The 27,669-nt window shown below is 39.9% G+C and overlaps 3 protein-coding genes across 5 annotated transcripts; 2 read left to right on the forward strand and 1 right to left on the reverse strand.

Annotated features, from left to right (window-relative positions):
• Positions 1-457: 457 nt before the first annotated feature.
• On the reverse strand, positions 458-2,850 carry fosab (v-fos FBJ murine osteosarcoma viral oncogene homolog Ab). The gene is made up of 4 exons (XM_063902035.1): positions 2,590-2,850; positions 1,980-2,201; positions 1,761-1,868; positions 458-1,652 (listed from the first exon to the last, which is right to left on the reverse strand). Exons 1-4 carry the CDS (start codon positions 2,722-2,724, stop codon positions 981-983), a joined length of 1,137 nt encoding a protein of 378 aa, XP_063758105.1. The 5' UTR covers positions 2,725-2,850; the 3' UTR covers positions 458-980.
• A 3,619-nt stretch (positions 2,851-6,469) lies between these two features.
• LOC134876857 (protein c-Fos-like) lies at positions 6,470-10,380 on the forward strand. Of its 2 annotated transcripts, XM_063902034.1 has the most exons (5): positions 6,470-6,601; positions 7,328-7,474; positions 8,025-8,240; positions 8,847-8,954; positions 9,113-10,380. In XM_063902034.1, the coding sequence occupies exons 2-5, from the start codon at positions 7,346-7,348 to the stop codon at positions 9,821-9,823; spliced, it is 1,164 nt and encodes a 387-aa protein (XP_063758104.1). In that variant the 5' UTR covers positions 6,470-6,601; positions 7,328-7,345; the 3' UTR covers positions 9,824-10,380. The 2 variants fall into 2 exon arrangements, with proteins under 2 accessions (XP_063758104.1, XP_063758103.1); XM_063902033.1 differs by lacking the exon at positions 6,470-6,601 and having other exon boundaries at positions 7,226-7,474.
• Positions 10,381-17,226: 6,846 nt separating this feature from the next.
• LOC134876929 (jun dimerization protein 2-like) lies at positions 17,227-27,127 on the forward strand. 2 transcript variants are annotated; one of them, XM_063902190.1, is made up of 5 exons: positions 17,227-17,393; positions 18,484-18,536; positions 25,170-25,387; positions 25,784-25,888; positions 26,028-27,127. In XM_063902190.1, exons 3-5 carry the CDS (start codon positions 25,193-25,195, stop codon positions 26,217-26,219), a joined length of 492 nt encoding a protein of 163 aa, XP_063758260.1. In that variant the 5' UTR covers positions 17,227-17,393; positions 18,484-18,536; positions 25,170-25,192; the 3' UTR covers positions 26,220-27,127. The 2 variants fall into 2 exon arrangements, with proteins under 2 accessions (XP_063758260.1, XP_063758261.1); XM_063902191.1 differs by lacking the exon at positions 18,484-18,536 and having other exon boundaries at positions 17,267-17,393.
• Positions 27,128-27,669: the final 542 nt, after the last annotated feature.

The following is a 27,669-nucleotide window of genomic DNA, read 5'->3' on the forward strand; positions in this document are numbered from 1 at the left end:
TTTTTGCTCGTTCCCCTATTCCAAAAATCAAGTGTAATTTATCTTTAGAGAGGAACCCAGAGACGGGTATTTAAATGTTTTAGTGGAAAAAGCCCGTCTACATTCTCCTTGCAGACAGCAGCAGCGAGGCTTCGTGTTGTGCTATATTTGGGCACGGAAGTAAAACGTCAACGCGCTTGCAAATAAAAAAAAAAACCGGAAAAACACGCAGTGACGTCGGAGCCCTGACGTATAGTTAACCTTGGCAACAGACGGAACAATAAATAGAGCCAGTGGAGCTGCAGGAAAAATATTGCTATCCCTTATGGAGGCTAAAATTAGACATGATTTTAATTATCTACTGAATACCAGTGCTAATGTATCTCACTCAAAGGGAAATGTTAATGTATGTGTGTGCATATAATAAGAAGTGTGCAACCATAGACTGTATGTGCAACTGATTCAACCAGACAGATGGTTCAATTTAAATATCACTATTTTTTAATTACATACTTTAAAACAACATTCATCTCAATTCTCTCTGTAAAAAAATAAATGGAAATTTCATAAATTATATCTACTAATGTTTTCACAGAAAACTTCAAGATAGACTACTCAGACTATCATGGTTAGGACAAAAAGCACGTCAGTTTTTAAGTTTTTCACAGACAGTTCACATTACTCTCACATTCCATCAACCAGAAAGAAACTGGATCAATAATAACTATTGCTCTGAAAACACATCAACACTACAACAAGTTTTGTTATCTATAGCACCGTAAAATCATATATGAATTCATAAAACGACTAGGTGATATAAGTTGAAACATGCTTTTTAACTTGCTACATTGTTGGTATAGGCAAGTATAGATAAAGGCAAATAAATTCATAAATAATTTGCTTCCTGGTATAGTCCATTCCATAGCCCTGGGATCTGTACATCTCATAAATCAAGAAGATGTGCTTAATAGGAAGTACGATTGTCTTTTGTGGAAGAGTCTTTAAAGGGCCAGTAGTGTTGGGGAGCTGAGGGAATCGGAGGACTGGTCGTTGCTGTTGCTTCCTCTCCTGTGGGCAACACCGCAAGTGGGGAAGGTCTCCGCCTCTGGAAAGGAGAAGACAAAAGACGATGTGTAGGTGGTGCAGGCCGGAGTGCAGGTCACCACAGGCGTGCAAAGAGGCTCAAAGTCACTGCTATTGGCTGAGGCGTGAAGGGGCTCCCAGTCTTGGGTTGTGTACAGGGAGTTGGACAGGTCAACCTCTGGCACCGATCGCGCCGTCTCCATCTCTGTCTTCGCCAGCAGATCCAGAGACTCCTCAAGGACAGAGGAGTCCAGGTCCATCATCTTGACCGCACTGCTGGAGCTGGTGGCAGTGGAAAGGATGGAGCTGCTGGAGAAGATGGAGTTACAGGTGGTGGTGAAGGTGGGCTGGCTGGAAGCGATAGTGGTTGCCTTTGGGATAATGGTTTCTGGCCTGGAGGACACCGTGCCGGAGAGGCAGGGATGAGAAGCAGAAATGGAGACCATGTTGAAGTCTGAGTCCAGGTCTGAGGGGATTTTGCAGATGGGTTGATGGGCAGCCAGAATGAACTCAAGCCTTTCCTTCTCCTTCATAAGATTAGCAATATCATTCTGCAGGAGGGATTTTTCATCCTCAAGCTCATCAGTTTCCTGCAAAGGGGAAAGAAAAAGAGGAATTAGCTTCACTGGGTTACACTGCTATAAGCTGCGACAAGAAATACATTTTCAAGAATGATGGTAAATCTATGGCATACTTACAGCTTGCAGTGTATCTGTAAGCTCTCTCCTCCTGTTGCGGCATTTTGCTGCTGCCTGCTTATTTCTCTCTCTGCGAACTCTCTTCTTCTCTTCCTCCTCAGGTGTCACCTGCACAGAACACAAGAAAAAAGTTAAATCTCCAGCTCTGTGATAATCAATACAGTTTAACTTAGAAGTTGCCATATGTTATGTAACACGTGATGGTAAGATCGTAATTACCTGTTCCATTCTTCTCTTGTTAGAGGTATGAACCCTGGAAGCAGACCTCATGCCTGGTCTGGTGTATGCGGGGCTGGGTCTAGAGCTGTAGGGGGGGGCTCTGTGAGAAGGGGCCACCGAGGAGATCAAAGGCTGGACCATCCACTGCAGATCCGGGCTTGTCGAAATAGCTGTGACGGTGGGGATGAAGGAGGCACTTGATGCTGTCAAGTCAGTGAAATCCTGTAGGAAATAAGAAAGAAGATCATGAGTACATCTGATATACTTTCAGGAGGAGGGATACAGTGTTGCAGGATGGTCTATAAAAAGCCAGCTGGTTTAAAGATATCCATATGATGTCAACCATGACGTTACACTCTCCCTATGGGGTTTCCAGGTGGATGAATAAACCTGTCTTGCACTGTGTGAAGTGCAGGTCAATGGGCTGTTTCAAGCACAACGTAGCATAGGCTATCTTAATTTGTAAGTAAGCTTGTGTTCATTTTTTAAAAAACCGTTCAGCTTCATGAGAATATTGTAGTGAACTATGATGAGTTTTAGCTTTCTAACTTGCATGCAAACAAATAGGTTACATTGTAATAAAAGTTGAATAAACTTGAACTGGACATACCTGAGACTGGGGAGATCCCATGCTGGAGTAAGATCCTGCTGGGGAGGGATAATATCCCACGGCGTCCCCGGATGGGGAAGCAGTGCTGCAGCGGGAGGAGGAATCGCACTCCGTGTTGAAACCGGTAAACATCATCTTTCCCCAAAAAACAAGTAGGAAGATCCAAACAAATGTAAACTTTGAGTTGAGGAAATCCCTTTGTAGGTTTGAGAAAAACTCTTGCACCTCTCGTTGTTCTGCTACTGAAAGTTTGAATGCCAACTGAGAGAGCTCGGAGCTTTTTATAGCCTGAGAAGGACCGGCTGATGACGTTGGCAAAGGGGCGCGCTATTTACTTGACACCGGGAGGAAAAAAAACAGACGAACACACACATAACAACGCTAAAAATAAAGCCATATATTGCTTAAACATTGTTTTTAAAACACTAACACGTGAATAGACAATGCCTATCAGTGTTTTATTTGGAGTTTAAACGTAACATTTAGACATATTTTGTAAAGTCAGCCTCGAGAAATGGAATATTCCAGGGATCCCCGATACGTAATTTGCCATATATGGTGCATCCTGTAAAAAAGGGGCGGGCCTGATGGGAAGTATGCTACACCATGTGAGATTGGCAGAGAGCGACATGACGTTATGTAAGACAACAAACACAGCGGCTGTTGTTAGAACCGAAGAACAAATGTTCAGACATCCTACACAGAAAAGTTAATCAAATATATATTTGAACATTTATATTTGTCAAACAAATATAAAAAAAACCCACAACTGGTGTATTTTAACACCGTCAATTTGAACAGCATGTTATTAGATTTATTCAATTGAAATAAATATAGGAGAGTAGTGTCCTTTTTTGTTTCTATATAACGTCTCTTAAAATAGCCTTTAATGCATTTTTATAACTCAAGGGGCATGACTTAATTGAAAACAAATTTACATTCTTATTTCCTTTACGAATAAATCACTTGGAGGATCTATCATACAGTGTTTTTTATATCAGCATCTATAATACCAAGAGTTTTATTTACACATTCTCAGATACAATATATAGGATTAGTTGAAAAACAGGGCGGCTGCTGACATGTTTTCTATCCTCTGTTAGGTTACCACCACCAGTGTGTTTGACACCAATTATACAACCAACCACTAACTCAAGCTTCTTCCTCTGAAAATACCTGCTACCTGTGGACATCGCAGCTCATCCAGACTCACAACACTTGTCTTATCTTCTTAGCAAGCAGTAATCTGAGAATCAGTGCCAGTATGCTGTAGAACATATTCACCTTTTTTAACCTATGTAAACCAATATAAGCTTTTTGTCATATAAATAACTAAACAAATTGAATATGATTGTAAAAACTGTCACACTGTCCATTTTACAGGAATGCTTAGACCACTTTGCAGAAAAAATAAAACAAATGTATTATGTAAATGTGCTCTCCTTCCTGTAATTTTTAAGGGTTAGATTATCATAATGCTTATCCGAGTTGAAGTAAAATGTTTTAATTTGAATGGGATAAAGGTAAGCACATCATTTGAATCAAATTCAAAACAACTAGGCTATCTAAACAAATGGCAGGAACATCACTAAAACATGTCAGAGCAGAGGTGATTGCGTGTGCTCTGCCCTCAGGCAATGCTTGTACATTGTGCATGCAATCTTCTCAAGGGTGTGTTTGGCTGCAGAGCAAGCTGATAACTGGTTTGGTGTGTGTACTTTTCCACAACAGCAGTTTGCCTTTCTCAAGGACTTTGTTACAGGCGTGATCATAAAGGTCTTCCCTACAACTGTGTTAAAGGGAATCCTCATGATTTGCATAATGAGCGACATGAATCACTAAATGCAGGTATAGGCATGGAGCCAACATTTGGACTTTATTGCTCTTCACATTAAGTGTTTAACTTAATTACTCTTTACAACTGGTTTTAATTCAAGTTCTAGCCCTTAAAAGTAGGTAGGGCATTGACTTTAATTTTCTTAGTGTCAGCAATATTCTGCAGTTAATCTTTTGTTGAATAAGCATTTATAGAAAGTTAAGAATGAGCAGACAGCATAAGCTTTGGCCACAATAAATAATGTATACAAACACAGCAGTTGCATTAGGCTTTCATCTGTCTTTGAATTCTTATTTATCTTATTTATTATTCTGATTCTGATTCTTTGTCCTAATGGCGTTGTAGCTTTGTTTAAGTCATTACATTTATTTGTAGCACTTTGTGACTTGTGTCAGTGAAGGGTGCATTATAAATTAAATCTTACTAGGAATGTCCCTCTCTAAACAGTGTACAAACTGGCTGAGTTTAAAAAAAGAAAGTGTGAATTAGTGTTAATATAATAAAGGTATAAAGTGTTGATAATGTGTTTTGGTTTAATTGGGTCAAAGTGCATCGATCAATGTAGGCTAAAGCAGTTTTGTTTCCCGCGCTCATGTTTTGTTGAACATTCCTTGTTGTCCTAGCAACACTCCACCCATTCGCGTCAGTGACGTGCTCATTTAGCATAGCAACAACAATCGTTTATGTTGTTATGATGGCTCACTCAACAGAGAAAAACAGAAACCGGCTCTTCAGCAGCGTCTGCAGAAAGAACTCGTAACACACGTAATGGCACTCCAGGTTCCGGAGAACAGCGTCAGAGTGAGAGCTCTGTCTATGTGGAGGCTCTCAGACAGACAAGCAAGTAGCGGAATGAAAGAGGACTCCGATCAACCCGGGCGGTTACCTTCAGGACTGTTCCAGTATTTTTGTTTGACTGGTTGGCAAGAGCAGCAGCTTTCAAATTAGCAATTCTGGGCTAGACTTTGTGTTACTTTAAGTAACAATGTTTAAGTTATTTAGAAATAAAACGTAATATCCTTTAGAATTCAAATGTGGATTACCAATAAGAATGTGACATAAAACACATATTCCCCAAACATGATCAAATTTAAAAAATAAGCCTGCAGCTAGAGTTTTATTAAAAAAGACAATATTTAGGGAAATAGTTCAGTTACTCCTATACTGTTTTATTGTCTTTTTATTCCTTATATTAATATATTAGTATGTACCTTTTAATTTGAGGCTACATTCCCTTACGTAGCAGCAACTGTCATCCAGTATCACAGTTAATGATCTATTTGGCTAAATTACATAATCTTTGAACGCTGTTGCTGTCACAGAGTAAATACCCTCACGCGTTCACGCTCAAGTTACTTTGATGAAAACAAGACTTTGAGCTGAAGTGAGAGGTGTCTGCAGTAATATCCGACCTTTGAACCCTTTCTAGTCTTAAACCGCCGGCGCATGAATGGGCTCAAGCCGACCACCTAATGATGTGCCGGTAAATAAGCCCAAAGGGGGCTGTGACTGCCGGGAAGCAGCCGGGAGCGCAGCCCCTCTATGAACTTTGAGAGGCCCCCTCTATTCACTATCCCTTTCAGAGGATCTGTGAAGTCATCTCAAAGCTAAATATAGCATACTACACAATCCTGTTGTTATAGGAGCGTGTTTAGGCTGTGCGGGAATAAGGCTTCCATTATTGGTTTCGATAAATTGCATTAGGGAAAGAAACCGTGCACATTGCGAGGAAATCAGCCACCACTCAATTAGTGATACAAAAACAGATGCTTAATATTTTGTAAATCTCTGCAAGAACACGCTAATGCTGTGTATTTATAAATGCATTACATAGCCTTTCTGCGTAAATATGCGGGTTATATTCATTTTTAGATTAAAGCGGTGGGTCAAGTGCAGTGGGCTTCCCTCGCCTCCATGTCCTAAATTAAGTGAAATGACGCTTGTATCAGGTACAATGCATGACACGACTTTTAGTGCATGTTTCACTTTCTTTTTGTAACTGTGAGTGAGTGGGCCACACACAGCCACACGTCCGTCTGCGCGTTCTCTGTACGCCACAGCGCGCCCCCTGCCTACCGGAAACACCATATATGGCTCGGTGGGTCCAGACGGCGATTGGCTGCTTCACTAAAGCGACAATTCTGTTGCTGGAGCTCTATTCATATGCAGAGGCAGGTAGGGAAAAAAAGACAGTGTGATATATGGATCCACTTCATTAAGCAGCTCATAAATAATGAGCTGATGTGCTTAAAGCTGAGTATATTAATTAAATCATGCTGGGTGTTGTAATATTGGTCCAAATAATGTGTAAGGATACCTTCAATAATGCACTGATTTTGATCAAGTGTTCTTATCTAATAAAGACGCAAATCTTTTAAACTCTGTATTATTGCCATCCCTTAACCAGCAAGAACAACTCACATGAATAGAACAATATGATTTGTATGCTTCTCGTGTAAATATGTGGATGTATAGGGAACATAATGTATATGATGCAGATGCTGCATACATAAAATGACGTAGTTCATTCAAGGCGATAGGCACCTCATGCAGGCGGGGGTGTCACTTAATATAGGCTCGACATTTGTTGATACATGACATAATAACATCGGTAAAAATAAAAGGCATGGGGATGTTGTTGTTCAGACATTCCAGGGATTTAATTGTAAAACTGTTAAAACATCTGCTCGCTTTTCCCCCCCTGTTTTTCTACCTCTCTCTCTGTGCAATGGTTCAGTCGCACCACACAGATTTCATTCATAAAATTCCAGCTCACTATAAAAGGCAGGGCCTCTCCACTATCTGCACAGTTACCTACCATTTATGAACGTTGCAAATGGGACACAATTAGGCGACTGTTTTCTACTTAGATCAGATAAACTATTTTATCTTTTTATGCAGTGATTTTTAGACGAGAAGATGCATCCAGACTCCAGCACTGAGTTCGACTCATCGTCCAGCTGTAGCACAGCATCGCCTGGCGGGGACACCCCTGGGTGCAGCCAGCATCCTCCTGACTCGCTTTCATCATCAGTGGACAGCGCAAAGGTAGACGCATATCTGATCATTCAAAAATGTATCCTGACTTATCTTGCAAGATCATTTATGCATATACGGCTAATTTAGGTTGCAAAAGTCGTCAAGGTACAGGATGTTCACACATATCAAAGAACATTTCATAGACAGCCTTTTTCTGTCCCGTGCTGAAAACGATTCTGTACTGACACATAGGCAATCTATATGTTCTATATGTAGGATATCTGCAAAGACACCACAAGCATCATTATTATTATTTGAAGGGAATTGTTTGTAAAAGGGATACTTTGAAAAGACACGTTTTGTTCATGACCTTTCATTTGATTGAGGATGATGATGGCGATGAAGAAAGCGAGTGATTAGGACGTGACGACAAGTCATGCATCTGATTTTGATAGATTAAATTGGTTTTATGTTTTGGCGTCCCTCTGCCAAATGATTGATGTACCATTTAGGTACATCTAAAAGGTCAGCCACGAGCGTGGTTCCTCACTCATCAGATAAGCTAAATTGGTGTTTGACTGCACGCATATACATGTCTCTCTGATGTGGGGTTTTCCAGGATACTGAGACCAGTGGACCAGACTCCTTTGTTCCGACTGTGACTGCAATCTCAACCTCGCCGGATCTAAGGTGGATGGTGCAGCCGACAGTCATCACATCTGTCTCGCCCTCGGTCAGCCGCGCAAAGACCAAAACTCACGGCTCGTCCAAGTCATCTTCCCCGGCAGGTGCAAAAAAGACAAAGCCCTCCAACAGGAAAGGGCTGAAAGACAAGGTATGCAAGAAAGCAGGATGGGGAGGGGCTACTAAAATGTGAGTTTCAGAGATAACGGTACAGGTTAGCCAATCAATCAACCAAACAATCACTACAAAAATCCGTATTTTTCTTCAATGATATCCCATCATATACCTCCTCTCCACTGAAAGAATTGTATATGAAAAATGTAGTTATGGCGATATTTTAAAAAGAACGTGAAAAGGGATAATAGTTTTTTCTTTTTTACTGTTAAAGTAAAATTAACGGAGAGTGTAAATGAATGACTGCCGGGAATAGCACATGAGGTGATTGGAATAAGTCTAATTGGTGCAGCGAGTAATCACTCATGGAATAACGAGCACACAGCGCTGTTTATGAATGGGATGGGAAATTGCATAAAACTGCGCGTTCACGTGGTCGACTAGACCGTGCCAGTGGTGCAGCATTTTAACGCCTGAACTGGAGCAGCGTCTGCTCGAGCAGATCAGTATTCCCAGCATACACTGCAGCGAACATCTTTTTTTTTCTTTTTTTGCCAAACAAAATGGTACTGGAGAGCCAACTGCTGATATGGCAACCCTCAACAGGATGTCGATTAAATAGGCTATTTCTGATTGATTTCAGCCGTCCAAAGAGGAAGAGGAAAGGAGGAGGATCAGGAGGGAGAGGAACAAAATTGCTGCAGCAAAGTGTCGTAACAGGCGGAGGGAGCTGATAGACACTCTGCAAGCTGTAAGTATGCTGTTTTATGCCATCATATATCTGCACACAGGGACCTACAACACTTCATGTCAGTAGTCATTATGGCAGGGATTAAAGCGGAGCAACCAAGAGCAGCAGCCTCCCCCATGACAACTATTTTTTTTCTGATTTGTTCCTCCTCACCTCAGGAAACGGACAATCTCGAAGACGAGAAGTCTGCCCTCCAGACGGAGATAGCAGACCTGATGAAGGAGAAGGAGAGACTGGAGCAAGTCTTGATCTCACACCAACCATCCTGCAAGCTCCCTGCAAATGACAATGAGGATGAAGATGATGAGGAGAAAGATAATGAAGATGATGTTAACACAATGCTGCAGGATCCTCCGGCTTCCCCACAGCTCCTGTCCATCTTAGAGAGTGAAAAAAGCTCAGAGAGCAGCGTAGCCATCGGAGAAGCCCCTATTGGCCAAGACATGGACAGTGTCCCTTGCATCCCTGCTGCAGCCATCTTGGGGAACTCAGACATCCTGCTGTGTTCAAGTGCAGAGGAGGAGGATCTGGAGGATTTAAAAGGAGACGACCTAGATGACTTGGTGCCCAGTCTGGAGATGGCAGTGACTCCAGAGATGGCTGCATCAGTTCCTGACATTGACCTGAGGGGCCCATTCTGCCTCTCAGACTGGGAGACGCTGTACAAGTCTGTGGCGAATGACCTTGAATGTTTGAGCTCTCCAGTCATGTCTTCCAGTCCCACTTGTAGCAATTACCGCACAATGTTCTCCTTTAATTACTCTGAGATTGATTCCTTCGCCGAGGGCTTCGAGAGCCTCAAAGGCAGCCTGGGTGCTTCTGAGTCAATGAAAGATAGTCTTAACTCTCCGACACTTCTGGCCTTGTGAATGCAAAACAAATTATGCAAAGTTCTAACCAGCGAGCAAGCTATGATATCTCCGTTGAAAAACAATGTTTTGTAGTGTGAGTTTTGATGTTGTGTAAATCTAAACATCAAAGGTTGTGTACATGACATGTTCAATGTGACTGTAACAGGGTTGACTTCTTCCATACTGCTGGTGCAATTCTCTGTGGTGAGACTTTGTGCTGGTGACAAAAATGCATGCAAATACAAGTCATCGGTAATCCAAGAAGAGGTGGTATCTTGTGTTTCTAAATGTGATGTGAAGTTAGATCATGTTTAATAGACTAATGTATGTGTAATGCTGTTGAAAAAGTTGTGTTGTAACAAGTGAAATAGCAGGGTTACTAATGTGTAGTGTGAAGGTGTCACATCTTGCTGTAAGGTGTCCCCTAACATGACATTTCCTTTCAAGTTTTTCCATTAAAAAAAATCACTTAATGTATTTTATCGAGATGTATTTTATGACATAGTTTATTTTTTTACTTATCAAATATGATCAGATGCAAAAATTGTATAACGCTGGAATTAAAATAAAACAACCACGACCAATCACCTGCTTTTGTTATCATTCATTCAGTTTTTCATCATAGTCATGCTAGTAGTGATCAAATTGTAGATGTTTTTCAGGGCATTTTAAGGGTTTCTTCTCTTTAAAATGTCTAAAATGGTGATCAACTTGTCTCTTAATCTCAAGAAAATAATGGTTTATGAATAAACGCTCAGGTACCTTATGGACCTTATAGTGAAATGCTTTCTTATCTCAGTCATTTATTAATTCGAACCTCAACTTTTTAAGCAATCATAGACAAGAAAATCACAAGCACTAGAGAAAAAAAAGGGAAACATTAGCATCATTTTAATTAATTAAGCAAACTACATTTGTTAAAGATTAAAGATTATTATGAACTATTTTCAAAAGCTACAGAACAGCTACTTAATGGACATTGTGGCTGCTTTATGACATTTCCAAGGTCAAGCTCAGTTTATAAGCTAAGAGCAAAAAGAATTGATCCTGAGCATCTACATTACAATTATCACTGTTTAATTTCCATCTGCTCATAAACTACATTTACATTCAATGATATAGAAAACTTAGGTTACTTTATTGCGTCAAAAAGACGGAAAAATAATACTCAGGAATATTAATAATTTCAGCTGTGTCCATACAGATGTCAGTGAATCTATTTTTGGATTCAGTATTACATAAAGTACAACCACCATTGAATCGTGTTTAAAATGAATGGGAGCAGCAGAAGCAGCAGCAGGTTCATTATTTATTCATAGCTCGTTCTCAGCTCCACTATTTTCAGGGTCAAGGGAATCCGAATCATAAACAGCGGCGCAGTGCGTGCTACACGTGACGTCAGGACGCACTTTACGTTTACGTCATTTACGTTTCACTTCCGTTGACCATGTTTGGGTAATAGCAGTTGTTTTGTTTCCATGGTGAAGGGGTGTCATATTTCGGGGCCGCTCGGAGAGGGTTACCGGAAAAGCTCGAAGCAGGAGCGAGCGGAAGACGAGACTTTCTCATCAATTACAGAGCGGGCATCACGTGCTTGGTGATAAGGGGTCTAGTTAGTAATTTAACGCTGCCAAAGCCTTTCTGGGAATAGTAAACATGGAATTTAATGACCACTGCCTGTTTTGTTTCGGTCCTCACGGTAGCAAGGCCATAACAGTGGATGCACTTAATGTAACCACAGTCAGACCAAACCAATAAGCCTTTATTTAATAAATGTACGCTTGTCAGAAGGCATGGCAACATCTGCCATGTTTCCATGTTGTTGTTTGTGAAAAATGCAGTCTTTCCTTTTCATCAGTAGGGGGAGCTACAACTGTGAGCTTCTCTTGATTTCAGCAACTGCATGTAATAAACTAAAAACATACTTTGCCCCACCAGACTTCGAAACCACAGAAAAAGTAGACGTTGACAATAAAGGGCAGCTCATTCAATTGCATGATACAATCTCATGTTTCATTCTTTTTAAAACACTGTGGGCAATATTACTTTTCTATCTTAGTCTACTTATTTTAATATATATATATAGTATCTATATAGTATATATATGTATCCTACTTTAAAGGTATTTTCCTCACTTGCTGTTGTAACGTTACACAATTACTTTTATTGCTTATCTATAAGTCACAGGTGTTGGTAGCCTGTTACTTCCATTTATCTGTTATGTGTATCTTATTAGATATCCTTTTATCCGTACTAGATATCTTTATTATTATAATAACAAAGGAGTAATTAAAGTCTGGCTAAAAAAGCCTATTAAATGGAAAATATTTTGGTTGTGTACACAATATCGTGAGATGACCGACTATTTTTGAGCGGTGATGGATAAGCCTGTTAATATCTGTCTACTGACTCACTCTTTGTTCATTTGTTCCACCAAACTGTGTGTAAAGGAGTGCAGTGTCCTCCAATGCCTGTATCAAAGATTTTTATGAAATGGTCCTAACGACCTAATGTGAATTTACGTTTTGTGCTTTAAGTATAGCTTGGTTCGAATACCTTTGTACATTCACTTAAAGAAGGAATTTGACTAAGAACAGAGTATTTATTTTACTTTTACTACAGTAGAAGATGTGAGCACTACTTCCACCCTTGGTTAGATCATTGCAATTCTTTTAATGTATTATGTGCATGCACAATGTATTATTTAAGCACAGTTTAAATGTTGTAGCGGGCAAAGAAACAAAAAAAAAAAATTGAAAAGTACAACTAGGTATAACTTAATATAATTGTGCAACATCTTTAGTAAACTCATTATGAATCTGAATCTGCACAGTAAACAGCATAGCTTTCAAATAAATGTAGTGGAGCATCAAAACAGCGTTACATCTCTCAAAGTTTAAATGTAATAAAGTACAAAGTAGAGTAAGATAGAAATGTATTGCAGGTAAAGAAATTAACAAGTATCTCATAATTGTACTATAGTGCAGTTTTTGGGTAAATCATGTACTTTTTGTTTTGTCTTTTGACTGAACTTCTTTGTAAACAGAGTCTATATCGGTGTATATTGGTATGTTTGTATGATTTTATATTGCACATTGGACAATATGAACTGTACATTGTTAAGCACGGACTTGCCCTGACATTTAAATAAGGTAGCAAACATGGAGAAGTGGGCTTACTGCAGTGACCGTTTAGGATGGGATTGCTGGCAGCAACATCAGCACTCTGTAATATGTCTCACATAGCCTGGTTACAGATCTCTATCTTTCTATTATTTGTTGTCAGCTCACTGTTTCCACCTCTGTTATCTCATCCTCATACACCTCCTGACTACTCTGCTTCCTGCTGGCTGTGATATTCCCAAGGAAGTGCTATATTTACAGGAATAAATCAATGTCATACGAGTTTGGCGAGACTGGGTCACCTGACATGAGGAAGGCTATGAGAGAGCACCGTTGTAACAGAGCCATAGATGGTGTTGCTGATGTGAACATGAAGTCAAACAAAAAATAAATGTTCCAGCGGGAGACGCAATATGTTAAGGGTACAATAGGAAAAACAGGATCTTGTGATGATTGGGTACTTTATTTAGAAATGATTCCATGTAATCTCATTTAGTTCCTGACAAACTGCAAGAGGTTGTATTTATTGTTTTCTTCTACATGATACCAGTGAACATAGATCCGAGCAGTAATAACAATGGGAGCTTTTTACAAAAAATGTAGCCTGTTTATCTGAGAGGGACGAAGATGAAGAGGGTTTAAAGTCTACGCTTGCACACAATTGGTGCACTAAGTGATTGATTTGGTATCTTTGAATGGAGTGGATGTGAGTCTGCTGCAGCATCACAATTCAATCCATTAAGGAGGGCCTGTTTTCTATCTGAGTAGGCAGGAGTCTCATGTAGAGTGTTTGTTTATTCTTGAAAAAGAGGAGCTTTTATATTGAAAATACTTTTTAATCAAGGCACTAGTTGTATATATAATGTTAAGTATGTTTAGGCCATTAACACTATTTGCAAAATGTTGACACTCACCAACTTAAATTATATCATATTTAATCCTCTTTACCATTGTTGTCAGAAAAAGGGAAACATCATAATGCACTATTTCCAAGATGTAGAACAGGTTTTTTAAAACCTGCATAATTACAAATTTGTAGACACATTTCGACGCATGTCAGAGATTATTTTAAAAGAAAAAGGGAAGGAGGGAAGTGGATTCATTGGAGCGGTGGTAAAAATAACGTTTTTCTATAGTGCCATCTGGATTGTGGTGAACGATGAGTCAAGACTGTCTGGTTTTTGTGGGTATTTCCCAAAGATGTGATTCTGGACAAAAACATCTAACTTAACCTGCAGATATATATCAAGTAGAAAAACAAAAAAATATGCCTGACTTGTTTACATCTTTAACTCGTTAACAGGACTATAACATTTTAAGGATACGCTGATATTTATGCATCACAAACAATTACAAATATGTGTGTAAATATCTGTCATAAAAAGTCAGAGAGACAGAAACACACAATTCTTAGTTGTACAAAAAAGCTGTTTGATTGTTTTTACCTTGCCTTGAGACGCCCACATAGTAAGAACTCTGCAACAGTTTGGCAAAACTGCAAAACCACAAACTGCTCTCCGTCTCCTTTCATCATGGAGGCAGCTGAAGGAAAGTGCAATGAAGAATACGTTTTAATGCAAAGGCTTTCTGGATGCTCAGAACAGACAAAAACAAAACGTCAATTCATAGTTTTTAAACATTGGAACTATACACAGCTGCTTTGTCGGGATAAAATATATATATATAACTTAGCACCTATTGGCAAACAAACATTAAAATGAATCTTGGCGTCATTTGTATTCATATTGAAAAGGGTCTCAAAAAGAAAAGAAATACAATGAAATCAATCAATTGAACAAAATACCTAAAACAAAAGTTAATTCTCGACAGTAATAAGAAGCAAATCAGTGCAGCGCCTCATCACTTAGATCATTTATTTTAAGTATTTAGAGGAGTCCATAAGTGTAAATATATATCTGACTTGAAGTTTTACTGTACACTTTTGTTCACTTGCCATAAGTAGGTTTGGGTTGCATTGGCTTGAGCAAAGATTGCCTCCTGCAGGCGAAGAGGAATTCAGCTGAAAGTCTACACCTGCGACAGGAAAACCTCAAAACCGTCTACAGATGCAGATTTTAAGGGACCCTCCTGTTTTATGAAATATGTCTGCTCGTTGGTTTAGTTCTGCTTTATTTACCCCAAATGCCCCCCTCCTTAGAATTTGTCATCCATGTTAAGAGACGGTGACGCACAGACCCCCCGACCTCCCCTCAGATGCGAGACATAAATCACAGCAGAACCAAATTAGAATCTTAAAAAAGGAACAGAGTGGGGTATTTTGGTGAGCCTCTAATAACTCAGAGGCTTGTTCTCGGAGGAACAGTTGAGATGGCAGCGTGTAAAAAGCGCGTCTGAGCCTCTGATGATCCAAACCTGAAACGTAATAAAAGTTGCACATGATGTTTTGGATCTAAATGATACTAAAACACACCATTTGCTTCATGCAACTGGAGGATTAACACACCTAACTTTATATTTTTCTCTGAAATGGATATGCAGCTCAGATGTGACTTTAATATTCGTAAAGTAATGCCCAGGTAGTTTTTATTTGCAGTTTTGCACCATTTATACAGCTATGTGGCTATAAAGATGGCTATATTAAAAAAAACCCATCATAAGTGTGCAGAACTTTCAACATTAAAATAGAAAAATACGCAAGAGAAATAGCCAAAATCAATCAAGCATTGTTTTCAGAGATTTTCTTTTAGTGCTTAATGAGTATAACTTCATGTCCCCATAATATGCTATAAACAGACACGTTTTTTTTCAATAAAAGCAGAGCAGCAGGATGTAGTGACATCCAGCCACACTAGAGGGAAGCATCAGAGGGAGACGTTCAGATTCAGCTTTCTGGAACTTTCTGGAGCCTCCATCAGAAATAGTTATACAGCACGTGTTAAGTGTGTGTTATGAATCAAGTAACCGCTTTATTAAGTTGAGCAAATAAAAGCAGCTAAAGCTACATGTGCAAAAACTCCTCAAGATTTACTGCATTACTTGGGTATTAAACTTCCTCCACCTGAAATAATAAGAGTTCGGCTCTCTGTGAATTTATCTGAGAAAAGTAATGGTGTGTTTCCTTTTCAGTTTTATAATTGATTTAAGACGCAGACACAATAAATCTTCTCAAAAGCAAAATGCTACTTTGAAAGCACAATGACTTCTTGGTACAGAAAGACAAACAATGTGAAATACTTTTGTTATTGACCCTGTTTGATTTAACAGGGATATAAGAGTGATGACTATTCTCTTCCCAAAAATGTCATCAGATAAAAATGTATACCCTTGTATTTGGACTCTTACAGTAAGTCTTAAATTGGTTTGATTTTGTCACTTATTTTGGAGTACTTGAAGGAGTCATTCTGGGGTTGTTGACAAACTCTCATTTCCCTGTAAGAGCTTAATGGCAAATTACTCTATTTTGGGGTTTCACAGTCATTTAACATCATTGGACAACAACATCTGAAAATAATCAAGCTCAAAGCAACATCTTTCCCCATGTTTAAATAATCTGCAACTTTATTACAAAGAAAAATAAATACCGTTGATCTCATTGTTAAATATACTATAACAAAAGTACTCATTATGCAGAATGTCTCATTGAAGAATGTTACATTGTATATTATTGAATTATTCACATTGATTCATCAGTCCATTCATCATTCTAATGTTTTTTAGACCTTTCTTTTTAGCAAAGCCTGTAGTTAGAGCTGGTTTCAGATTATGTCCTGTGTGTTCCTTTAGAATTTTATTGTTTAAAATGTTGTTTCTGTAAAGTCCACTGAGACACACGTGTTTTGTGATATTGATTTTATTTTGATTTGATATAATAATATGCCCTGTTTTCTTTGTTGATTCTATTTTTTTGTAATTCATCTGAATCTGCAAAGAAACTAAAGTTATACAAAAATGTAGAGTTATCAAATAACTTTTGGTAACTGGCAATAATTGATGCAGGTAGTTGTAGTATTTGCCTTGTAGTGAAGTAGTAGTTTAATACTTGATTACATTTACTTTCCAGAACTGTAAATAAGTCACCAATTGGACTTATATAGGTAATGTTAGCTCTAGACTAGGACCATGTCAACCCAAATAATAAAACACCTGCAGCCAACACGAGTGTGTTGATGTTTACAGCCATAACACTATTATTGACTGGTTTTATGGCTGTAGGCGTGCATTCACTCTCCCTGTCTGCCTCTATCTGAAAGTTTCCTTTCCTGCAGTCTGTGTATGTTATTTGGTTGCTAGGGGTGGAGCAAACAAACCTCTGTTCATCAGCCCTCCTCTTACATTATTTTCATCCATGCTTACGTCTGGGACAGCAGTTCCGCATTCCTGAGCCCTCAGACAAGATCACACAGTACTTAAACGGGCTGATGCAACGGCCCCACTTTAGTCCCAAAACCTGCATCCGACTCCCAACAACATCCCAATATTACTGCGGATTTTTGGACGCACAACAGGTAGGATTGAGAACCATCGCTATTGTTTTATCCCCTTTTTTGGTTTGGTGCTAATAGTTAGCTCTATACGTTTGTCCAGGCTTGACATTATTGCACATTTTCTACACTTTTCCCACCACGTTGTTAGAGACACGCTGGATGTGGTTTGTTACATGTATGCTTTTTTAAAATATGAAATATTAATAATTACATGAGGATGTACGTTGACTTATTTCGGCAATAAAAACTAAAACAGTTTTAATAGTTTTAAAGTTTTCCATGGTCTTACCGCAGATCTTTTTTTTTCTAATACGTTGTAGTTATCACTGTTGTAGCAACCGTTGCGTTGCAGCTCGTTATTTGCAGACGTGTTTTCTAAATTAAACACCAGCTTGTGTCGAACTGGAGGTATTTTCATCTGGGGAGTTTTAATTTCAGTGTTGCTAAACAGGAGAGTCGGTTAGCCTTGTGAAGACGATTATGTAACGCTACACACACTGTGGGGTTTCTACGTAACTGCAGGCTAAGCTAGTCTGCTGCACCAAACTGCACTGAGTCTGCACGCTTTTATACCTTTAATTGAAGAAATATGTACATGAAATTGCATTAATGCTGTATAATCATGCCATGTGCGTGTTATGATGTAACACTATTATCGGCTTGCTCGTACTGTTCATCTAACTCTTATCTTGCGACTCAACACTTTGCATGCCGCTGCAAGATGTATTGCTAATAATACCAGATTTGAAAAACAATCTGTACACCAGTATGTCTCTGCTGTTATGGACTGGGAAATAAAAATTGGGGTTTCAAGTAATGATTTTCTTTTATTATCAATTAAATTATGAATATTTTTTTGTTTACTTATTATTCAGTCAGTAAACACAAAACCTGCATAATCACATTTCCCAGAGCCTAAGGTAAGATCAGATCAACCACAGAGAGATTACATTAACCATGACATAACATAGAAAAAGGAAAAAGAAAATGTTTGGCTCTGTTGCTCGGTAATTCACTTATACTTTTAATCAATTCTGAAAATAGCTTTTTTTTTACTGCTCTTAAAACAGTACTCACACTTGTTAATACATATCTTATCACCTTTCTACAGCGTCCAAACACAGTTGCATCATTGACAGAAGACACCTGACAAGTTTTCTCTGAGTAAGTATCAAGCTTTCAGATTAGTTTAGGATTAAATTATCCAGGGATGCTCTTTTGAGTTTTTACTTTTGAACAGAAAAAAAACCTTCTTGGCAAAGCTGCTTCACCTTGGAACATAAGTAATGTAAACAAAGTGTGAAGTTTATTTGGCAGCATGTGATTAAAGCAAAGAATCTGAGTTCTGATTTGTAATCTTTGCTTTGGCCGATCGTAGTGCACATGCTTTTTATGTCTAACTGCACTGGATAAGGGAAATTGTGTGTGTGTGTGTGTGTGTGTGTGTGTGTGTCTGTGCGCGTGAGTGTGAGAGAGTAATGGCTCGCAGGCCTCTCGTGTGAATAAGCATTCTAATAACAGACTCCAATATTAAGCTTCTCCTAGATCACCACATTGATCCTTTGCTCTCCCACTGTTGTTGTTGCTTTGATGAGCCGGTAAATATTATCCTCTTGTCCACATGAGGGTCTTTTAAAAGATTTACACTTGACTGTGTATCAGTAACTCTATCCAGGCCAGAGGTAGCAATGGTTATCTGCCCTTGTTGGCCTGAGGGTTAAAGGCCAATCATGGAATGGGAAATATGATGGTGGGGGCGGATCATGTGCGTGTGTGTGGGTATGTGACTTGCAAGTTCATAGGTTCAATGTTTTCCTATGGAGCAAGTGCATGTTCTCCAGCTGGTGCTGTGCACGCTCATACAACTACATGCCATGCAGGGGAAACTATTTTTGTGTTCTTTGTTTATGCATTTCACTTGTGTCTTTATCTGTGTCTAAGTGAAGGAGCGTGTGTTACAGAGGGTTTAAATGCCCCAGCTCCTGCCTGGGCAGCTCCATAGGATGGTTTCTGCATAAATGGAACGCTGCAGTGGATTAATGGGGAAGGGCTGGCGAGCCAACAAGCAGCGCAGGGCCGACAGGGCTGAGAGACTGGACGTGGGCGCACAGGGTTTATTTTAAGTAGAAATGCCTTCCAGTGCGTCTCTGGAGAGCAGGAATTGCCGAGCTGCACCCCAGTACACTGAATAGACAGCAGACGCATTGCAGGCGAGCGAGCCAACTATGTAACAGCCAGGCTCAATGATACTAATACTAATGCTGGGGGGGGTGGGCAGCTATTCACTGTATCACATTATCAGTATCACATTGTAGTCTCCATAAGCCTTTCCACATGGTCTGTAAAAACAGTGTCAGGACAGACTAGCTTTGCACTATGGAAGCAAACACCCAAATGTCCAAAGCTGTAACCGAGAGACATTAAAGCCAGTGTTGTTTTAAAGAAAAGAGCACAGTAAAAGGCTCATTGAAATAGTTATGGTTTCGAGTTTTCTTGTATTTCTTTTGGACTTGAAGTCAGCACTCCAGACTCAAAATGTCGACCTAAACATTGACATTTGGCTTGATGCCTCTGAGATGAACAAAGGCAGTGAACGCAAAGCTCAGTGAAGGCAGTGAGTCTTGTTTAGTCAGAGCAGGCGTGTGCTCGATTGCGGCAGATGAGGAAATATTGGAGGAAAAAACCTGAAGCGGCATTAAAGTGACAACCACGTGTTACATCATGATGGTGATTGCTTCAACAGGCTATTTAAGCAGATTTTCTTGACTTTGTCAATATCTTATTGTCAGAGATGACTGGCCTTGGATTTGTCATTGACGCAAAAATCCATAAGTTTGAAATGGCTTTTGCCTGCTTTTTGTATTTTGATTAATTTAATCCATGTCTGAGCCAAGCCAAAGCTTAGTGCCATGCGTAGTCTAATCCTGACTTACAGCATGGAGAAAAATAGTAACAATATAATAATTCAACCAGGACCACCCAGAGGCAGAATATAGATGTGTGACTGTTTGCATGGCATGAAGCAGGCCGAGCAGGAATCCAGCCAACGATCACATAGTAATGTTCGAATGAAGGCAGCCACAGTCCTCATGCCTTGTGCATATCTGCAGGTGCTTTGTGTTTCCATTTGACTGAATATTGTTTTCATTATAAGGCTGCAGTCTAAAATTAAATGCAATGGCTAAACGACCTGCTCTTGTGCTTTTTCATTGGTGACCTCTGCATGCACTGGACTCCAGATCGCAAATGTGAGGAGAAATTAAGCTCACTCATTACCTTTGCGGCTGATCTTCTCATCATCATTCACAATATAAAGGTTGAATGTTCAAAATTGCATTGAATTTCTTTAGGTAGGTTCAATCTTTAGCCTGGAAGACTGGCCAAAAGAGAAATGAAAGCTTATACAAAAAAGGGATCCTATTTTCTGTTGTGATAATCACTTCTACTCCCACACACCGTCGTTCTGAGTTTAATGGCCAGAGATGACCTCGGAACAATCAGAACAACAGGCATTATTACGAGTGTCTGTGTCTTGTCCCTCCCATGTAAGTATAATGAGGGGTTGGGGGAATGTTGATAATGTATATTTGGACTGTCCCGTCCTCGAGGAAAGTCTGTGCCAAATTCCCTGGTTTCCTCTGAGGATTGCGAAAGGCTGTAACTCAACACACAGCCTGACTGAGTGCAGACGATAATGATGATCGCTCAGACCTTGGCCACAGATTTAGAGAGCATGCCTTGGCCCGAGCCTTAGCGCTCATTGTTCACTTTCAGCGCTCGTGTGGAGTCGAGGGCTGTGGAAGTTGTTTGCAAGAGCTTTGCAAGATGCTGGTGGTATGTGCGCCGTTCAATGCCTTATTAGTCCAAAATTAGACTTTAATAAAGTGTGCTGACAGAAAAAGAGTTCAAATAGAATCTTGGAAGTGTGCATGTATTTCCCGTAATGCAAGAATCCACTGATTTAAAGTTAAGTAGTCTGGCAGCACAAGATTTCACTTTGTGTCTCAGGAAAAGATAAATTAGCGAGCAAATACCTTCAACTGCTGCATTCAGCCACCAAAATGAAGTGGTAGAGGTTAGCTGTTAGTGGGCTCCTTATTTAAAAAGCAGCAGTATATAAAGGTAATGAGTAACATTTGAAACCCCCCTGTTACCCCACCACCGCCTCTATAGGGGATGAGGATAATAGGGCCTCCAGTCGTGCTGCTAGCTATTGGTAAAGGACTGAATTCCTCAGCACTGCTAATTGCTCTCAGGAATGACTCAGGAAATGGACACATTTGGTCGAGTTGAAGACAGATCGAGTGTGTGAGCAGAGAAAGCAGCAGATTGTAGACACAGTATAGGACGCGCTTACATATAGGAACCCTCACACACACCTCCAGCTATCTACGGCTCACATGAAGTTAGATTCGTTTTGGATCGGAGCCAGAATTCACGTTGTGTACGTTCCTATATTTCATACCTAATACATGACATTTCCGCTCCCCGCCCTTGGCTTTAGCTCTTCTCCTCTCGGTTAACCCTGAGAGTCAGCGGTGCCGGACTGTGTAGGTGTCTTTGTTTGAGGCCAGTGTGGGCCTAAAAGCTGTGGCACTGGCTTTTCTGCTCCACTGCAAAAGCACAGTAACGACGTTGCATCATCGAACGCTGACTGCTAATCCTCAGCTGCAGGCTCTCTCAAAAAAGAGAGAAATACCTATGTTTGGAAAAAATTAAAAATCACTTTGACTCATGCTTTTTGTTATAATTACGCAGTGTGAGACATGCATCAGCAAAATTTCCCCGTGTAGAGATGAGACTTCTTAAGGTTTTCATGTCTCGGGGCTTGCCGGGCTGTTGAATTTGCAAGGGGGATTTTGAGATACTTGAAGGCAGGTTGAAAGAGACGGAACAGCTTTAACATAAAAACTAACTTTTATAACAGAGTCTGTTTGAGTTTACAACAGTAACATGAATTGAACGGTGTGTTACTCACTTCCATGTCTCATAATTAAAGGTGTCTTGCATCAGACATCAAATCACCTTTGTTTCGGAGGCTGCTGGAAAAACCACCCCTTAGGGTTTTAGTGTGATCTGATGTCATGCAGACAGATATGAGGTTTATCTATGTTTATACTCAAGTATTTGTATGTGTGGAAGTCTGGTCTCCGCTGCATGCTTCAACAGGCCACGGCATTGACTAGGGGCTTTCCTTGCAAAATGTCTGACTTAGGAGGCTTGCATTACAATGTACTGCATTCGATTCGACCTGATTGACATAATAGATGATTATTCCTTATTTCTTTTGAGTGAATTCCACTGAAAAAGGTTTTTGGCAAGGATAGAACCAAATCTGAGTCTGTAAACTTGTCCTGAGTGTCTGGCCAACTTGGATATTGGACTCTATTTTGGCTCTGAAAGCGATTCGCTGTCATTCCTAATGGGCGCTTCAGTTCCTGTGGCTTTTCTCCCGGCCCAGGGGTTACTTTTCATTGCATCTTTTGAATTCCAGCAGTTATTGGTCAGCAATGAGCAATGTAAGAAAAAGCAGGGCTTACTCTTTTGTCACAAGTCATCAGATCTGATGGACCGAACAATTCATGGTGAATGAAGTCAATTCAGCCCATGAAGAGTTCTTTCCCTCTCATCACCCGTGCATTAGCTGCCATATGGTTTGTCTTGTTCTTAGACAGCCTCTCTGCAGAAAGGCCTTGGCACCTTCCAGTGCTCCACCTCTCCTGGGAGTTTAAAAGAGAGGGAATTCTGTCTGAGAGAGATTTTTACCAGGGCTGTCTTGTTCTTTTCCTCTCCAGCAAAAACAACAGGCTCCTGCCAAGTACAGTGTAAATGGGAGTATACATACAGAGGGAGAGAGAGGGTGGGGGGCAGTCAGGATTTAAATAATAAAATGCCTCATTGGACACTGGCTCCACACACCAACTTGTCCTTGGAGGGAATAAATCACACAGACTGGTGGTGCTGGAGAACGGGTCAAAATAGTGTTGACATGTGACTTTTGACTGTCCATGAACTGCAACACTTAATATTTTAGGTACTAATGAAGGTATTTTGGTTGCTACAGGAATCTCCCACCAACAATACCCATCACTTTGTGCCTACTGATTGTTAAACTACTTATGATGTTGACGAGACAGAAGGAAAAATACATTTAAAGTATTATGTGACAGATGCAACACGTTTGTGCTTCAGGATTGATTCCCTCTCTCCAAAAGTAAGCTGATTTGGTTTCAGCCATGCTCGACAGTTAACTCCAACTGTAAAAACACTTTGAGACCAGCCCATAACCAGGGTGGAGTACATTAGAATAGAGTTACATAACCTTGTTTTTTTGGTCATTAGCCTCCTCTATGACTTTTGTAATAGAGTGAGTCTTTCAGCCCTGCAGAAAAAGAAAAAAAAAAGTAGCAAAGAAAGAAAAACTTGGTTTAACTTACAATACAGTCGGCCTGTCAGCTAGTCACCCACCAGCAGAGTCAGCTGTTTCCGCAGCGCCCCACAATACTCGTCTTTGTTGGTTCCATATGAGAGGAGCTTTGTTCGGTTTGTGCCCAACATGTAGAGGTTCAGTTTCATACTCTGCAGGCGAATTAAGCTGTTAGTAAAAGTCACACTGATAACATTCATCTTTAAAAACGCCTCGTTGCTTTAGGTTCGGCGGGTAATCCCAGCTGCCATTGTGTCAGCATGCCAAAGTTATCGAAGTATGAGTTGTTCAGATGTACACGTCTTTTTTTTTTGTTGCAAAATTGTATCCACAAAAGTATCATTTCATCATCAGAATATGATTAATAATAGCTTAATGTTTGCCACCATTACTCATCTTTAGATTCTGGATATTTTTTCCTTTATAACTACTGAACTGTAGGAGTGGTTCTTGTCAGATCTTTACTAAAATCCACTGGTCTCCTCGGAGATTGCAGGGATGGGCTGGGTACGGTCGGCTCATGTTTCACTGCTCCCATCTGTAACATTTGTTTTTTATTTGGCCATCAGAAGTTTTCCAACTCTTGTTCTTAAAGTAATTAGAGAGACGTCTTAATTCTCTAGCCACTTCCTTTGAGCCTGCACAAGTTCTCCTTTTTCTCCCCGCTGTCCCTCATTCCTCCCTGATTACATTAAAAAAGGGCTGTGGTCAACCCCTTTAAAACGTCCCAAAGTTGTTGAAAGTGTTTAGGAATGCATGAGCGTTACACGAGAGCTTTTATTATCTTTCCAATTCCCTCTTGCGAAAGCTAAAAACATTCAAGAGGAAAACCACTCGGTTAATTATTAGTTGCGTAAGTGTAGATGGTCCTTTTATAAGTGTGATCGTACAAACGGCTTCCCTCTGCTTGTGAAACTACAGAGATGAGTGTGAAGCTGTCAACGGTGTGGAGTTTGTTGTTTCACTGACTGCTGACTAAGAAGATAACACAGCTGTCAAAGCTGTCAATGTTTGAATGCATTCTCGGAAACAGCAACCTATCTAAAAAATGTTTTGATGAAAAGGAGAGACGACAATAAATTAAACTTGTTTTGGATGGAATGCTAATACTACAAGATTACAACAAAGATAATAGATGGCAATTTGATATAAACGTATGGCTCACGACCAGAATAGAAACACAAAAGGTATATTTCCTCTTCAAAATACAGAAGAATGATCTGTAATTTAAGGCAATAAGAAGTAGAATATTTATAACATGTCTGTCCTTGCTTTCCACTGCATATTCAAAAAAGAGGTCATTTTCTTCTTGTTTTAAGGCTTACTTCTCTCATCCTAATCGTTACCTCCCTTTTTTCTCTCTACCGTAGCGGCGGTGGTGGCCGGGTCGGACATGATGCCAGGACAGATACCTGACCCTTCGATGGCGGCGGGCTCCCTGCCCTGCCTGGGCCCGCTGGCGGGCATCTCGGCCACCACACTCACTGATCAACTCAAGCTAGCCGACTTCCGCCAGCTAGGCACCATGCTGTCCCCACTGCATTTCCTGGGGCGGCTGGGGAAAAGGCCGCTGGCCATCAAGACAGAGGTAAGGAGGGAGAGACAGGAGTAGTCATTAAAATAAAAATAATGAAACAATGTAAAGAATACAAAAGGAGAGGTTTATTGAAGGAAATGATTTTATATTCTGGTACAAGTTAATGTGCTGACATTAAGCTTAATATATACAGTAAGTTTGTATAATATTAATAAAATGTAATTGTCAGTAGTAGTGCACATGTCTGAGCTGGTTTTGATTATACATTGAATTTTGCCCCTCTAGTGCTCACAACAATATTACCTTTAGAGGTTGCACAACATGCATTTTGTTTTGGTGAGGCAATGACTACTATTGTTTGTAGGTCTATGTTTATTGAGAAAGTAATTTTCATATTAAACACAATCATGTAATGACCATTTTTCACATTAAAACCTATGTTTGCAGATGGATGAAGATGAAGAAAGGAGAAAACGGAGAAGAGAGAAAAATAAAGTAGCAGCAGCACGATGCCGAAACAAAAAGAAGGAACGGACTGACTTCCTTCAAAGGGTGAGTTCATGACACAGCATTGCAGAGCAGCGAAGAGTGGAGGCTAAGAACGTGACTTAAGTTAACTGAACAGCTGATGAAAGTCTTCTGAACATTGTGTTTCTTTGGTAGTATCTCACATTTCAACATCTTTGTCCAGGAATCGGAGCGTCTGGAGGTGGTGAACTCCGACCTGAAGGCCCAGATCGAGGAGCTTCGTGTGGAGAGGCAGCAGCTAATGGTGATGCTCAATCTCCACCGGCCCACCTGCATCGTGAGGACCGACAGCGTCAAAACTCCCGAGAGCGAGGCCAACCCCCTTCTGGAGCAGCTGTCCGCCGACGCCAAGTGAAACCAGGAAACCAGGGATGCAGGAGTCCCTGACGCCCAAACTAGCACTATGGTGGTAGCCATTGAAAATGAAAAACATAACTGGCAAAATCTAAACAAGCACTTGTGCTCCAAGCTGAAGACTTTTGGAGACTCTGCCCAAAGACCTGAGGTTGTAGGGCTTCCTTAGTACTGCTACATGAGCTGGCTCTGTCCATTGGAAAACTGGAAATATCCAGTTTCATCTCCACATTAAGTGTTGTTGTTGACACCCGCTGTGCCTAATGTTACTTCAACCATCTCTACATAAAAGGGACCAATGGAAAAAGTAGAGTACGACTGGAAACAACGCAGAGGAAACACACTAATATTAAAATGGTGCTCTGTTACAAAAGCCCTGAGTAGATGTGTGGCATTGTTTTAATGCAGATACCCAAAAAGGCTTCTGCGGCTTCCCTTTGTATGCTAGCCGAAATATACAGGTGTAGAGTTTTTAGGATACAATACTCAATACAAGTACACCAAACAGAGTAGAGTTTTTTTTTTGTAATGTTGATTTCTTTGCCCTGCCTCGACGATGGCAGTTACCGGTTGATCCGATTTGTGGTGACGCTGGCGTCATGAAAAGCACATATACACAAAATGTTTACACCCGTGTTTTTAGGACTTGTTGTCTGTCCGTTATCTACTTGTTTTATACTGCTTTGTATACATAAACATATATGAAATGCTTGTTAATCACTTGATGTGATTTGTCTTTTCAATCTTTTCCAGTCCTTGTCTGTCATGTTGTGCTGTCAAACAGCTGTGAAAACAAGCAGAACTCTTTTCAGCTGAGCAGTATTTCAATGTCTGTTCTGGACCTGTATCTGCTATGTATGACTCTGTTACCCTGAATAGATTAAATTTTATTTTCTAAACTACAAGAAAGAGCATGTCTTGTTATTTGCTATTACCCCACCATCAGACATGCAACATTTCAAATGATTTTCAGTGACAATTCTTAGTTCCTCCAAATCATGACACTTGAACTACCAAATGACGAAGGTTGTGAAATCATGTTTTCTTCGGTTGAGGCACATTGCCAAATGCAGGGCTTTACTTTCATTTGCAAAACTCAGTAAAGATCGATCACACTTTTATTTCTTCCAGACATGATTATTGACACATTATTGCAATATTTTAGAATGCATCTTATGATTGTATTGCTTTCTTTAAAGCATAAAGAAATGACTTAATTGTTTTAAATATGTTTTGAATTATAATATTTGACACTTTGTTTAACCCCCTCACATGTGTTTTCTTAATTGGGTTTTTTAAAAGAACAGTCAGTAGCACTGCTTTTTTTTGTGAAATTGTATACTAACAACTATATTATTTCAAGACTAGTCTATTTGTTGATGAAGGAGGACAGCATAATCTCTCTACACTACATTGTAAAACAGCAGAAAAAACGTCTCCATTTGAGACTA

Source organism: Eleginops maclovinus, chromosome 15 (assembly GCF_036324505.1).
Source record: "Eleginops maclovinus isolate JMC-PN-2008 ecotype Puerto Natales chromosome 15, JC_Emac_rtc_rv5, whole genome shotgun sequence".
NCBI classification, from domain to species: Eukaryota; Metazoa; Chordata; class Actinopteri; order Perciformes; family Eleginopidae; genus Eleginops; species Eleginops maclovinus.

Coding starts and splice junctions, on each gene's coding strand:
- fosab (XM_063902035.1), bottom strand. CDS start 2,724: ATGATGTTTACCGGTTTCAACACGGAGTGCGATTCCTCCTCCCGCTGC. Junction 2,202..2,589: donor TGGGATCTCCCCAGTCTCAG/GTATGTCCAGTT, acceptor TATTTCCTACAG/GATTTCACTGACTTGACAGC. Junction 1,653..1,760: donor TTACAGATACACTGCAAGCT/GTAAGTATGCCA, acceptor TCCCCTTTGCAG/GAAACTGATGAGCTTGAGGA.
- LOC134876857 (XM_063902034.1), top strand. CDS start 7,346: ATGCATCCAGACTCCAGCACTGAGTTCGACTCATCGTCCAGCTGTAGC. Junction 7,475..8,024: donor CATCAGTGGACAGCGCAAAG/GTAGACGCATAT, acceptor GGGGTTTTCCAG/GATACTGAGACCAGTGGACC. Junction 8,955..9,112: donor TGATAGACACTCTGCAAGCT/GTAAGTATGCTG, acceptor TCCTCACCTCAG/GAAACGGACAATCTCGAAGA.
- LOC134876929 (XM_063902190.1), top strand. CDS start 25,193: ATGATGCCAGGACAGATACCTGACCCTTCGATGGCGGCGGGCTCCCTG. Junction 25,388..25,783: donor CGCTGGCCATCAAGACAGAG/GTAAGGAGGGAG, acceptor CTATGTTTGCAG/ATGGATGAAGATGAAGAAAG. Junction 25,889..26,027: donor GGACTGACTTCCTTCAAAGG/GTGAGTTCATGA, acceptor ATCTTTGTCCAG/GAATCGGAGCGTCTGGAGGT.